Here is a 13,340-nt window from a genome sequence, read left to right on the forward strand (position 1 = left end):
TTCAACATTCTATAATCAAAATACAAATGACCTTATAATTGAAAAAGATACCAAATTGATGTAAAAAAGAAAAACTTCAGATGTTTACTTCTTGGTCGGTCCATAGGCCTACTTGCACCAGCACAAAGACAAGTAAAGAGGTCTTAATATCTCGGCCTATTGCAAGTGAACATTTAATATAGCAATATATAGATGTCCAATTTGGCCACCATCCTTGATAAATCAATCTAGTATATAAACTATAGTCATTATTACTGTTTAATGCTGTGGAACAACAAAAGGGAGAATTGTCTAGAGCGAAACACTGATGGTTTGGGATTTTATCGGTGTTGGCCGGGGACTTGAGTGGCTGGTTTCACACTCTGGTCCCACAGAGCGGTTGGATGTGTTCACAGTACACCGGCTCCTGCTGCCCAGTTAGACTTGGCACGACTACTGTTACATGTGCCACTGATTCACATACTGTTAGCCGGGCTCATTCTGTCTGTAATATACGATTATAGGGTTTTACTTGGCAGTAAGGGACTGTCCAAACTAAACAGAACAACATTACTAGAGACGACAGATTACTTTGGCAGAGTGCTAAGCGATGGAAATTAGATGACTGTGTCTGTGTGTGTCTTCCATTCCGTCGCATTCTGGGTTGTCCTGACTAACCTCCATGATAGGCCCAAGGTTTACACAGATGTCAGACATGTCCCACACCGCCTCCTTGTGGTAGAACCAGAGATTACAGTCCACATGAAGTATAGAGGGTGACGGGCAGACAAAACGGATTTTAGAAAAACAGATATCAATATGGATGCGGTTTGTTTCTAGACTTATGTTTATATTTCTCTTTTAGTATCGATATAATTTCACTGAAAATACATCCAAAAAGAGACGCAGAATAAAGTACTGCACGGTTGGAGACAGAGGTGTTCTGTTTTCCTGTGGCAGAAACAACAGGTAAAGTGGTCATTTAAAAGTGTTTAAACCCAGAGAAAGTTTCCACCGACCGCAGAGAGAAAGACATGAGCAATTTGGGGATAATTCTCTGCCCACAGCTTCTTGGCCTGGGATCTCCCCTGTCTGCTTGGACTCGGTCTATAAACACGATCTGGTTCTTTGACTTGAAGCACTCATACCCAGAAAGCTTCTGAACAATGGCTGGCCCTGCATTAGCAAATATTGGTCAAAATATTTCAAAGTACTTAAATAAAAAATAAAAAAGCCATATGAATCATTTCAGGGAAGTATTAAACTGTTTTGAACAGCAGCATCCATTTCACTCCAGATTAGCGTCTCCTTGTACCAAAGGTTTTGAATATGTGGAATCAGGCACGGACTACCTCAGGTTAATGAAATGTGCCGCAGCGGAACCTAGCTGAACAGCCCAAAACAACTAGTGAGTGCCTGGAGATAGTTTCTGATCCAAACAGACTACAGTACATATACCCCTGCATATTAAGACCATGGACTCATGCGCTTGCTGTCCTGCAGTTTCACAATCGTCTTTTTATAACCTTGACTCTTTACAGAACAATCATCTGGTCAGAGAGGCCTGGTCCCATGGTCCTTCATCTGGGCATACATAGACAGAGAACAGGGGAGTGGGTTCATGGAGGTAGATCCACCACTCCCTTCCAAAAGGTCAGAGAGTTGAGTTAGCTCAGCTCAGGGCTCACAGACCAAGGGTAATAGATCACTTACCCTGGCCTCTACAAAAGGCTCGTTGAGACAGACGACTTCAGGACAAGCCGACTGGGCAGCACAGCTGTCTAGTAAAGATGTCATATGAAACACTGGGGGTCTGGAGCCAGAGGAGGAAAGTTAAACTAACAGGCAGAGTTTGAGAGACGCTGATTGAACCCTGCAGAGTCAGATCGCACATTGCACTGTCACCCCTGAACAATACCACTTCAGCAGACACTGTGCAACAGTATGTCAAATTACTATGCTAATTAGCATTACAGTGTAAGGGGGAGGAATGGATATGGTTGGGAGAGTAACGAGCAAAAGTTTCCCTGACTGCCTGTATCAGCCTACTATGTTTATACACAGCAGTCCTTGATGAAATCTGGCATGATTGACAGATGTGACCACCGGTTGCAAACAACCATCCATCATTACCATGATGTCATCCGCAACAGATTAAATTTAGAAATAAACAAAAATAAAAGCAGAAATAAAAATTCCTTGAAGTGCGCTAGCAGCAGGGACTCGTTTGCGTCACTCACCAGGACGACGACCAAACAGTAAAGATATAAGCCTGGTTCCTGTCAAAGCTGCATCCTGTCCCTCTCGACATTGATCTGCTGGCGCAGAGCACAAAGACAGAGGGTGGCATGTTGGTTCTTGTCTAGACTAGGGACTGCAGAGGACAGGCCTGCTGGATGATGAATAGGGCATCTGTCTTCACCCCGTCAAGCTCTTCTGAAGAGGGAACTACAAGTCAATCCACACAGAGCAAACTGTACAGCCAGCACTACTTTGAATACAAGGCCAGATACCGGTAATCGGTCTCCTTTCACACTGCAACAGTAGAGCCAAACAGAAAGGACAAGGTGATCTACAGCACTAGAAATACACCACATCAGTCCGTGGAGGCGCCTGACCAATTTCAACAGATACTGTATGTACTGAGGGAACCCAGGGCTGCATTCAATCAAATCTGCACTACAGAAGAATTCTGCATGGGAAAAATGCATGCTTACACAAAATTCTAATTTAAATTATATTTAATCTCACTGAGTAAACAACTCACTGTGCAGTTGACTGAAAACGCATGTCAATGTGGCACAACACAGATAGCAGAGGAGTGAGAAAGACGGTGAGTCTTCACGCCGGATAAAGAATAAGAAAATTGTTCTTTCAGATGACTGACTGGAATACTGCAGTATGGCATGAAACTGTCAGGGCAAGTCTGGGAAACGTCGACAGCATTTCAACTATTTCTAAATCTACAGGTCTAAAGAAATGTGCCAATTCTCTCTGCTCCAACTGAAATAAAGTGGACAGAAATTTGGGACGGGTTCCTCCACTCTCTTCTAAAAGACACAGAAGGGTTGATTGTGATATGTTAACAATATGGCAGCCATCTCGTTCCTCGTTTCAGCTCCCTTGTCTGGCAGCCAAGAATAACTGGGAGTTCTGGGTAATTCTGCTGTTCACCACCCATTTCCTACTGTTCCCTCTCCACTGGGCCGAGCTGCTGTACACCTGATTAGTGAGAGTGAGTGAGACCATCTGTGTGTTCTCAAGCTTCTTAAGAGCGACGTCAACATGAGAAAATGTATATAACATGCCCGTTAGCTACAGGGCCACTGAGGATAATCTGAACACCGGTCTTGCTAATAGGCCACGGTTATGACTCAGGTTATGTAGCATATGTAGCAGGACATCAATTTCCTTCATATTAAAACTCGTCCAGGGCTTGACGAGACTGTCGACAACTTGGCACACAGAAAGACATGCATCAGCAGAAATATCCCTGGCCTGCACTGTAGAAATTCTAGAGTTCACAACTATACACACCAATTACACTAACAGATCCTGCATTGTCAGATTCCAAAGTGTCCACAAGAGGGCTCTATTATTCTTTATCTGAAAACACTGGTATAAGAGAAATCAATCCAGAAGATTGTATTCCAGTAATAACAGTATGTCTATAGTATGTCTATTCAGCAATATATCTGATCAAAGGTACAAGTAGATCGATCTGTACACTGAGCCAAACCAATTTAGAATCTTGATTTTTTGTTGTTGTTGCTGGAATCCTTAGTTGCTAAACCCATTTTTGGACTTCTAAATGAATGATATACTGAGTACCCATTAAATCTTGAAGAATAACACTTACTAATGCTCTGTCATACCCCATCAGAACCCCAAATATGAGCTTGTTTTACTCAAAGTATAAGTTTTAAAAAAAACACTACAGCTTCAAAACATGGTTTAAACTATAATGTTGATATCATGGATGGCCACTGCTGGCACCCATAGCTCAGTCTATGAATTTGAGTGGTGACATTTCTCCAGCCCCTTCCCTCAGTTTTTCACCAAAATGCAGGCGGGGTGGCTACTTTATTGTCGTTTCAATAACTTGTGGTTAAATGCACGCCACAGTGATAAGCTTCATGCAAAAATATTGAGGTTAGGCCATCATTTGAATGATGCAGGTGACATGAACAGTGATTGGCTGCCTTTATCCATATCTCATCGTACACTGAGTATACCAAACATTAAGAACACTTTTCTAATATTGAGTTGCAACCCCTTTTGCCCTCAGAACAGCCTCAATTCGTCAGGGCATGGACTCCACAAGGTGTTGGGCCAGCATCCCTGTGGAATGCTTTCATGTTGACTCCAATGCTTCCCACAGTTGTGTAAAGTTGGCTGGTAGACCATTCTTGATACACATGGGAAACTGTTGAGCATGAAAAACCCAGCAGCGTTGCAGTTCTTGACACAAACCGGTGCACCCGGCCCCTTACTACCATACCCTGTTCATTTGTCTTGTCCATTCCCCTCTTTAATGTCCCATATATACAATTCATGTCTCAAGGCTTAAAAATCCTTCTATAACCGGTCTCCTCCCCTTCAGCTACACTGATTGAAGTGGATTTAACAAGTGACATCAATAAGGAATCATAGGTTTCACCTGGTCATTCTTGTCATGGGAAGAGCTTCTTAATGTTTTGTACACTCAGTGTATAACCTACCCTGTCCACCTTAGCAGCACACGGTAGTCTATAGAGAATGGGCCAAAAACCAGGTTGGGCAAGTGTGCTATTTATTGCAGTTTGTGTGACAAAATCATCCATAGAATTGAAAATGCTATGGAAACACATTAAAACTTGTTTTATTTTATTCTGTACATGAAAACTTAAGTACAAAAGTGTTGTGCACTGTCACGCACAACATTTTATCCGCTACAAAGTCATTTTGTTGAAAGCACGTCTGGTGGGAAAAATGCATATAATGTTTGTGACTTTTGAATATCTGCATTAAAATCTGTTGTCAACTGGATGGAAACCTAACCACAGTACCAAACAAGCAGTGGAAAACAACTCCTTAAAAATCAAGAGTTTCAGGAAAAGTGGAAGAAAATAAATCTCAAAGTGAAATGCTTGCTTTGACAGGGCGAGTTTTCCTTAAAACAGGCTTATTCTCAACGCAGCTCTTCTTGGTAGCTATTCTCGTAGATCGTCTGAGACCACTGGCCATATGTGGCTCTCCAACTATGGTAGGTGTATTTTCATCTTTAATTCGGACTTGAGAAGCCTGTTGGGTAATTGTTTCTCCACCATTCCTTTTTGTCTTGGGTGCCTTCTTGAGAGCTTTTGCTTGGCTTGGGGTGACTTGCAATGCCTCCTGGGGACCTGTGTCTTCCTCTTTTTCGGTGTCTTTCAAAGTGTCCATCTTGCCTTGAATGGCTAGCAAAGACTCCTGTGAAGTTACAAGGAACTGGCTCATGGAATCTCTTTTGAGGAAGTACAAATATTTTTCAATGTGACTGAAAATTTCCAACACCCCAGACACCACAAGGTCAGACACGGAGCTTATTACATACAGACTTACCTCTGCCCCAGCCAGTAGGGACTTGAGCTCTGATAGTTCCTTCATTAGATGCTTGATGTTTGCCTTAGAGATGAAGCAGTGCTCATCAGTTATACATGTCCAGAAAGAACTGGTCCATTACCATACAGTACTGTTGGTAATTCATCGTATAACTTAAAACTACATGGTGACAAGTGTTGAACAAATAGCACCTTTTTCGTGAGGATGGCTCTGTTCCGATTCTCAATCTCCTGTTGTCTTTGCTCCCCTCTCTCTCTGAAATTAGAAACAATAATGTTAATATAAAGCCAGAACTCCTGTTTCCATAAACATCAACAAGCTGCACACTGGCCATGTCTTCCATGGGTCATATTCATTAAGGCACACTGTAGCAAAACGTTTTGCATCAGAACAAAAACGAATGCTTCTTATTGTAAGTCCCTGCCTGTTTTCCTGCCCCTTTTCCAGTAAATGTTCTTCCATTTGGTGCCTAATAAATATGATCCTGGCCACTGCTGTAACATGAAGTGAGATAGCTAGCTACCTGAGCTCCAGGGCTCTGGCCATGCTGTCCTCTAGTGCAGTGATCTCAGCTTGTTCCTCCTCTACAGCTTGCTGGACATCAGCCGTCTTTATCTGGGCCAGGAGGGACTTGGAGTCCAGGGCCTCTACCTCCGTTGAGCTCAGCTTCCTCGAGAGGAACACTTGCCCCATTTGAACAGTCTGCTCACAGGACAGCATCTGAAACGTGATGTCCAACAGAACAATTTTCAGAGAAAGCGTCGACATATCCACAAACATTACGAATATGAGTGTGTGAAAATTATGAATACATAAACATTTATATAGATAAATGATAAGATATAGCACAGTCAAGTTAAGAGGCAGTGTTAACTCAAGGTCATAACTTCAGAGGTTGACAACATGACATTCAGCATAGGACAGTATCTAGTAGTGGTGTGAATGTTTAAAGGAGAAAATCCCTAACTGAATAACATTAAGTGTAGTTATCACAAAAACACAACTAACAGATCCACATCATCATCAAGGGAAAAATACAAACATACCTAACGCAACAATGCTGTAACGTTATTTGGAAGGGATATGCATCTTTCAAATGAGTAGTCACGGATATAAAAGCACATCATACTTAACAGTTGGAGAAATGTCAGAATGGGAAGCGACAGTAGCAAAGTCCTGAAAACATGGAGGGACAGAGCAGAGAACCTAAAACAGCATTAACTATCATTGTTGCTGAGTGGGTGGGAGACAGCAGTAAATTGAGCTGCGTCTATTAGCTAGGCAGGACTGAGGTTTTTTATTAATCTATATACAGTGCCTTGCGAAAGTATTCGGCCCCCTTGAACTTTGCGACCTTTTGCCACATTTCAGGCTTCAAACATAAAGATATAAAACTGTATTTTTTTGTGAAGAATCAACAAGTGGGACACAATCATGAAGTGGAACGACATTTATTGGATATTTCAAACTTTTTTAACAAATCAAAAACAGAAAAATTGGGCGTGCAAAATTATTAAAATACAGTTTTATATCTTTATGTTTGAAGCCTGAAATGTGGCAAAAGGTCGCAAAGTTCAAGGGGGCCGAATACTTTCGCAAGGCACTGTATTAATGTTTTCAAAATAACATTGGTATGACCACTAGGGGGCAATGGAGTTCAGTCTACCTCAGTCCTGCCTAGCAAATAACTCGGCTCACACACACATATATACACACTGCTCAAAAAAATAAAGGGAACACTAAAATAACATCCTAGATCTGAATGAATGAAATATTCTTATTAAATACTTTTTACTTTACATAGTTGAATGTGCTGACAACGAATTTGTCAGCACATTCAAACAAAATCAAATTTATCAACCCATGGAGGTCTGGATTTGGAGTCACACTTAAAATTAAAAAGTGGAAAACCACACTACAGGCTGATCCAACTTTGATGTAATGTCCTTAAAACAAGTCAAAAATGAGGCTCAGTAGTGTGTGTGGCCTCCACGTGCCTGTATGACCTCCCTACAATGCCTGGGCATGCTCCTGATGAGGTGGCGGATGGTCTCCTGAGGGATCTCCTCACAGACCTGGACTAAAGCATCCGCCAACTCCTGGACAGTCTGTGGTGCAACGTGACGTTGGTGGATGGAGCGAGACTTGATGTCCCAGATGTGCTCAATTGGATTCAGGTCTGGGGAACAGGTGGGCCAGTCCATAGCATCAATGCCTTACTCTTGCAGGAACTGCTGACACACTCCAGCCACATGCGGTCTAGCATTGTCTTGCATTAGGAGGAACCCAGGGCCAACCGCACCAGCATATGGTCTCACAAGGGGTCTGAGGATCTCATCTCGGTACCTAATGGCAGTAAGGCTACCTCTGGCGAGCACATGTAGGGCTGTGCGGACCCCCAAAGAAATGCCACCCCACACCATGACTGACCCACCGCCAAACCGGTCATGCTGGAGGATGTTGCAGGCAGAACGTTCTCCACGGCGTCTCCAGACTCTGTCACATGCTCAGTGTGACCCTGCTTTCATCTGTGAAGAGCACAGTGCGCCAGTGGTGAATTTGCCAATCTTTGTGTTCTCTGGCAAATGCCAAATGTCCTGCACGGTGTTGGGCTGTAAGCACAACCCCCACCTGTGGAAGTCGGGCCCTCATACCACTCTCATGGAGTCTGTTTCTGACCGTTTGAGCAGACACATGCACATGTGTGGCCTGCTGGAGGTCATTTTGCAGGGCTCTGGCAGTGCTCCTCCTGCTCCTCCTTGCACAAAGGCGGAGGTAGCGGTCCTGTTGCTGGGTTGTTGCCCTTATACGGCCTCCTCCACGTCTCCTGATGTACTGGCCTGTCTCCTGGTAGTGCCTCCATGCTCTGGACACTACGCTGACAGACACAGCAAACCTTCTTGCCACAGCTCACTTGTGTGGGTTGTAGACTCCGTCTCATGCTACCACTAGAGTGAAAGGACCGCCAGCATTCAAAAGTGACCAAAACATCAGCCAGGAAGCATAGGAACTGAGAAGTGGTCTGGTCACCACCTGCAGAACCACTCCTTTATTGTGGGAGTCTTGCTAATTGCCTATAATTTCCACCTGTTGTCTATTCCATTTGCACAACAGCATGTGAAATTTATTGTCAATCAGTGTTGATTCCTAAGTAGACAGTTTGATTTCACAGAAGTGTGATTGACTTGGGGTTACATTGTGTTGTTTAAGTGTTCCCTTTATTCTTTTGAGCAGTGTATATATACACACACACAGGGTCATACAAAGGACCATATCTGAGTTCTTAGCGTATAAACATAACGGCAGTTTAAAAGTTAAGAACAATTGTCACATCCCTAGTAGCTACAGTACTGTATAGTAACATGTGGCCTCACCTCATCAAGGTCAGCTTGAATCTTCTCTCTGGAGGCCAAGGACAGATCCCTGGCCAGCATCTGGTTCCTCCGCTGCCTCAGTAACTCATCCAGCTCTCTCTGCATAGGAAACACAATGACAGCCTTGAACATAACATCATTCAACTGTACCAAGTAGACCCTAATGGGGTGTATTCACTAGGAATCAAACCTACCTGAATTTGTCCAACAGAAACACTCGTTTTCATTGCAAAACATTTTGTTGCAAACTGAACCAAACTGGAGAAAACGCAAACAGAACAAAACCTGCCTGAATTTCTCGTGGCAAAACATTTTGCTGCAAAAAAGTTTTGCTATGTCTGCGAATAAAGAACCCAGGTGATTGAGGGAATATTGACAATAGCTTTAAATGTGTGATCAAAGCAGCACAAAATTGCTGCGTAATTTGAGGTACCATAAGCATCGGTCATTAAAATAATCAAGTGGGTGTTTTCACCATCAGATATATGGGATTTCACCTGTAAGGCGCTGATCTGCCTCTCCTGCCTGGCTCTCTTCAGGAATACAAGGTCTGCTGGGGTAACCTCATAGCCCTGCATGCCTCTTATCAATGAGTAGTGGTCCTCTTCCAGCACACTGCCTGAACAGACTGAACATGTACATTGATAACATTTGGTGGATCATGCTGATAATATAATTTATTACAAGCTTCTGCACCATCATAAACCAAAGCATTAAACATTCAGATTTATAGACCTACAGTAGGATCATGTGACATAGGACTACATTAAAATAGATAAGAATTGGAACTTTAATGAAATGTGTTCAGAGGACACAGGGGCACGTGCCCCCTCAGATCTGTCCTGTTAATTAATATATATAATTGAAGTAGGAAGTTTACAAACAACTTAGTCAAATACATTAAAACTCAGTTTTTCACAATTACTGACATTTAATCCTAGTGAAAAGTCCCCGTCTTAAGTCAGTTAGGATCAACACTATTTTAAGAATGTGAGATGTCAGAATAATCATAGAGAATGATTTATTTCATCACTTTCCCAGTGGGTCAGAAGTTTACATACACTCAATTAGTATTTGGTAGTATTGCCTGTAAATTGTTTCACTTGGGTCAAACATTTTGGGTAGCCTTCCACAATAAATTGGGAGAATTGTGGCACATTCCTCCTGACAGAGCTGGTCAGGTTTGAGTCAGGTTTGTAGGCCTCCTTGCTCGCACACACATTTTTCAGTTCTGCCCACACACTTCTATAGGATTGAGGTAAGGGCTTTGTGATGGCCACTCCAATACCTAGACGTTGTCCTTCAGCCATTTTGCCACCACTTTGGAAGTATGCTTGGGATCATTGTCCATTTGGAAGACCCAATTGCGACCAAGCTTTAACTACCTGACTGATGTCTTGAGATGTTGCTTCAATATATCCACATCATTTTCATTCCTCATGAAGCCATCTATTTTGTGAAGTGCACCAGTCCCCCTGCAGCAAAGCAACACCCACAACATAATGCACTCCCGTGCTTCATGGTTGGGATGTGTTCTTTGGCTTGCAAGCCTCCCCCTTTTTCCTCCAAACATAGCCATGGTGGTCATGGCCAAACAGTACTATTTTTGTTTCATCAGACCAGAGGACATTTCTCCAAAAGCACAATCTTTGTCCCCATATGATGTTGCAAACCATCGTCTGGCTTTTTTATGGTGGTTTTGGAGCAGTGGCATCTTCCTTGCTGAGCGGCCTTTCAGAATATGTCGATATAGGACTCGTTTCACTGTGGATATAGATACCTTTGTACCAGTTTCCTCCAGCATCTTCACAAGGTCCTTTGCTGTTGTTCTGGGATTGATTTGCACTTTTTGCAAAAAAGTACATTCATCTCTAGGAGACATAACACGTCTCCTTCCTGAGTGGTATGACTGCTGCGTGGTCTCATGGTGTTAACGCTTGCATACTACTGTTTGTACAGATGAACGTGATACTTTCAGGCATTTGGAAATTGCTCCCAAGGATGAACCAAACTTGGAGGTCTACAATTTTCTGAAGTCTTGGCTGATTTCTTTTGATTTTCCCATTATTTCAAGCAAAGAGGCACTGAGTTTGAAGGTGAAATACATCCACAGGTACACCTCCATTTAACTCAAATTATGTCAATTAGCCTACCAGAAGCTTCTAAAGCCATAACATTTTCTGGAATTTTCCAAGCTCTTTAAAAGGCACAGTCAACTTAGTGTATGTAAACATCTGACCCACTGGAATTGTGATACAGTGAAGAAGTGAAATAATCTGTCTGTAAACAATTGTTGGAGAAATTATTTGTGTCATGCACAAAGTAGATGTCCTAATCGACTTGCCAAAACTATAGTTTGTTAACAAGAAATGTGTGGAGTGGTTGAAAAATGAGTTTCAATGACTCCAACATAAGTGTGTAAACTTCAGACAACTGTATATATAGTTGTCGTTTCTCTGAAATACTATAAGCCACCTAGCAATTTTATGAAGTTGATTTTGGCTAGCCCAGATTGAGAACCAATCTCCCCTCATAGCTAGCTACCAAAAAGCCATTTCAGGCTACGAATCAAGTTAGAGTAGATAGCTTGTTTAACCATCTTAGCATTTCACTGTAGTCTAAACACGTTGTATTCAGCACATGTGACAACTACAGAAATATTTCTGTAGTTCACATTCCTTTCATTCTTCTACCCAGATATTAGCAAAAAAGAACCACAAGTCAGGAGGATACAGACAGCTCAAGGAGGTATGGTTACATATGCAGAAAAATATACATTTTTGCACATTAAGCATAATGATTATGGCTCTAAATTCCAGGAAAAGCCCCTCAGATTTTGGGGGTGCACCCCTGTGTGTGTTTATGTTTGTCACCTCAGACATATCAAACCACATATTGGTGCAAATATACAGCTATAGGATTTTGAACAATATAGGAAACACCCACTTGTGCTTGAAGTGATGCGAGACCGTCGGCATGTTTCTGCAGGCTCGATTGTGTAAAGGTCCATGGTCATATTTAGCGCGGGAGACAAGGGCTCTTGCCCAGGGGTGCTTTCAATCTGGATGGAAAGACAAAATGGTAACGGATAGAAATTTATTAGTTGTCAGCTAGGCCTACCCTCCACAATAATTGGCTCAAGTTGGCCTACAAACTACAGTGCCTTCATAAAGTATTCACACCCCTTGATTTTACAGTTTCTTGTGATAAAAAGTTGGATTAAAATGTATTTAATTGGCATTTTTTTGTCAACCAGACACAAAATACTCTGACAAAGTGGAAGACATTTTTTACAAATGCTAGAATTTACAACAAATAAAACACTAATTATATATCTTGATTAGTATTAAAACCCAGAGTCAATGCGTTAGAATCACCTTTTGCATCAATTACACCTGTGAGTCTTTCTGGATGAGCTTTCCACTCCTGGATTGTTCTACATATGCCAGGGACAAAATTGCGGCTGTAACAACAAAATGTAGGAAAAGTCTAGGGGTGAATACTTCCTGAAGGCACTAAAACCCCAGTGCACCGAGGCAGAAGTGTGGTGAACGAGATTCGGCCTACCACATGTGTTTTAAAGCTCAAAGGCCGAGTTATGTTCAACTCTAACGTTGGCGGCGTCCTCTGAAGTTGTCGTCCCAATGGAATATGATTTGAAGGGTCTTGAATGAGTCTACTGATCGCCGGTGAAACATTTGACTTGTGAGTAGCTTTTTTCCCTTTGGTTGCATTTCTGTTTCTCCTGTTTGCAACGGAATTCTTTGAGAAATCCATTTTTCTTGTTGTGTTGAAACCTAAACTAGACAAATTGCAACATATTTTGACTCAACCGTTCATAAAACATATAAAGATTAGAGGCGTTATGTGACAATCGAATCAAAATCACCTGTTGGCGCGCACCTGTAACGCTCGCGAGGCCGTGGCTAAGAGCCCATTTATGCTTGATCCGAAAATGTGGTCTGAACCGCAATAGCGGGGCAGAGGCTGAGTTGAGCTCTGTACCGCATCGCTGTGCGCCTCTTCAATCTTCTAACAATGTGTGTGGGGGGGGGGGGTCTCCGTATAGCTCTGCATTGACATGATTGGTTAACGGTAGGTGAGGGCGGGAGGTCTGATCGGACAATACTGAGATATTAAATTATGTTGCAGGATTTAAAAATATATATTTTTTATAGCCTACTGTACATAAAAAACATTCCTACAGTAGATGATATCTCAGACAGAGATACAGTAGGTGTGTGATTTCTGTTTTCACCCCCAAAGCTCAGAGGGAGGCCATAGGGCAGGCCAGAAAGCAGTGAGAGGAGACTAACAGGCCATTGGATGCTTCACTTGACATACATTTCACCATAATTTCAGAATCAGAAGGTACTTATTCACCAAGTACACTTACTCATACCCTGC

At 42.4% G+C, this 13,340-nt stretch overlaps 1 protein-coding gene across 4 annotated transcripts; it reads right to left on the minus strand.

Annotated features, from left to right (window-relative positions):
* Positions 1–4,824: 4,824 nt before the first annotated feature.
* On the minus strand, positions 4,825–12,967 carry LOC118377263 (plectin-like). Of its 4 annotated transcripts, none has more exons than XM_035764112.2 (9): positions 12,837–12,967; positions 12,501–12,730; positions 11,880–11,994; positions 9,431–9,561; positions 8,934–9,032; positions 6,083–6,279; positions 5,751–5,814; positions 5,560–5,622; positions 4,825–5,427 (listed from the first exon to the last, which is right to left on the minus strand). In XM_035764112.2, the coding sequence occupies exons 2-9, from the start codon at positions 12,708–12,710 to the stop codon at positions 5,095–5,097; spliced, it is 1,212 nt and encodes a 403-aa protein (XP_035620005.2). In that variant the 5' UTR covers positions 12,711–12,730; positions 12,837–12,967; the 3' UTR covers positions 4,825–5,094. The 4 variants fall into 4 exon arrangements, with proteins under 4 accessions (XP_035620005.2, XP_035620004.2, XP_035620003.2 ...); XM_035764111.2 differs by having other exon boundaries at positions 12,823–12,962; XM_035764110.2 differs by having other exon boundaries at positions 12,501–12,943.
* Between the last annotated feature and the right edge of the window lie 373 nt (positions 12,968–13,340).

The sequence above is a fragment of the Oncorhynchus keta genome, unplaced genomic scaffold (assembly GCF_023373465.1).
Source record: "Oncorhynchus keta strain PuntledgeMale-10-30-2019 unplaced genomic scaffold, Oket_V2 Un_scaffold_14384_pilon_pilon, whole genome shotgun sequence".
NCBI lineage: Eukaryota > Metazoa > Chordata > Actinopteri > Salmoniformes > Salmonidae > Oncorhynchus > Oncorhynchus keta.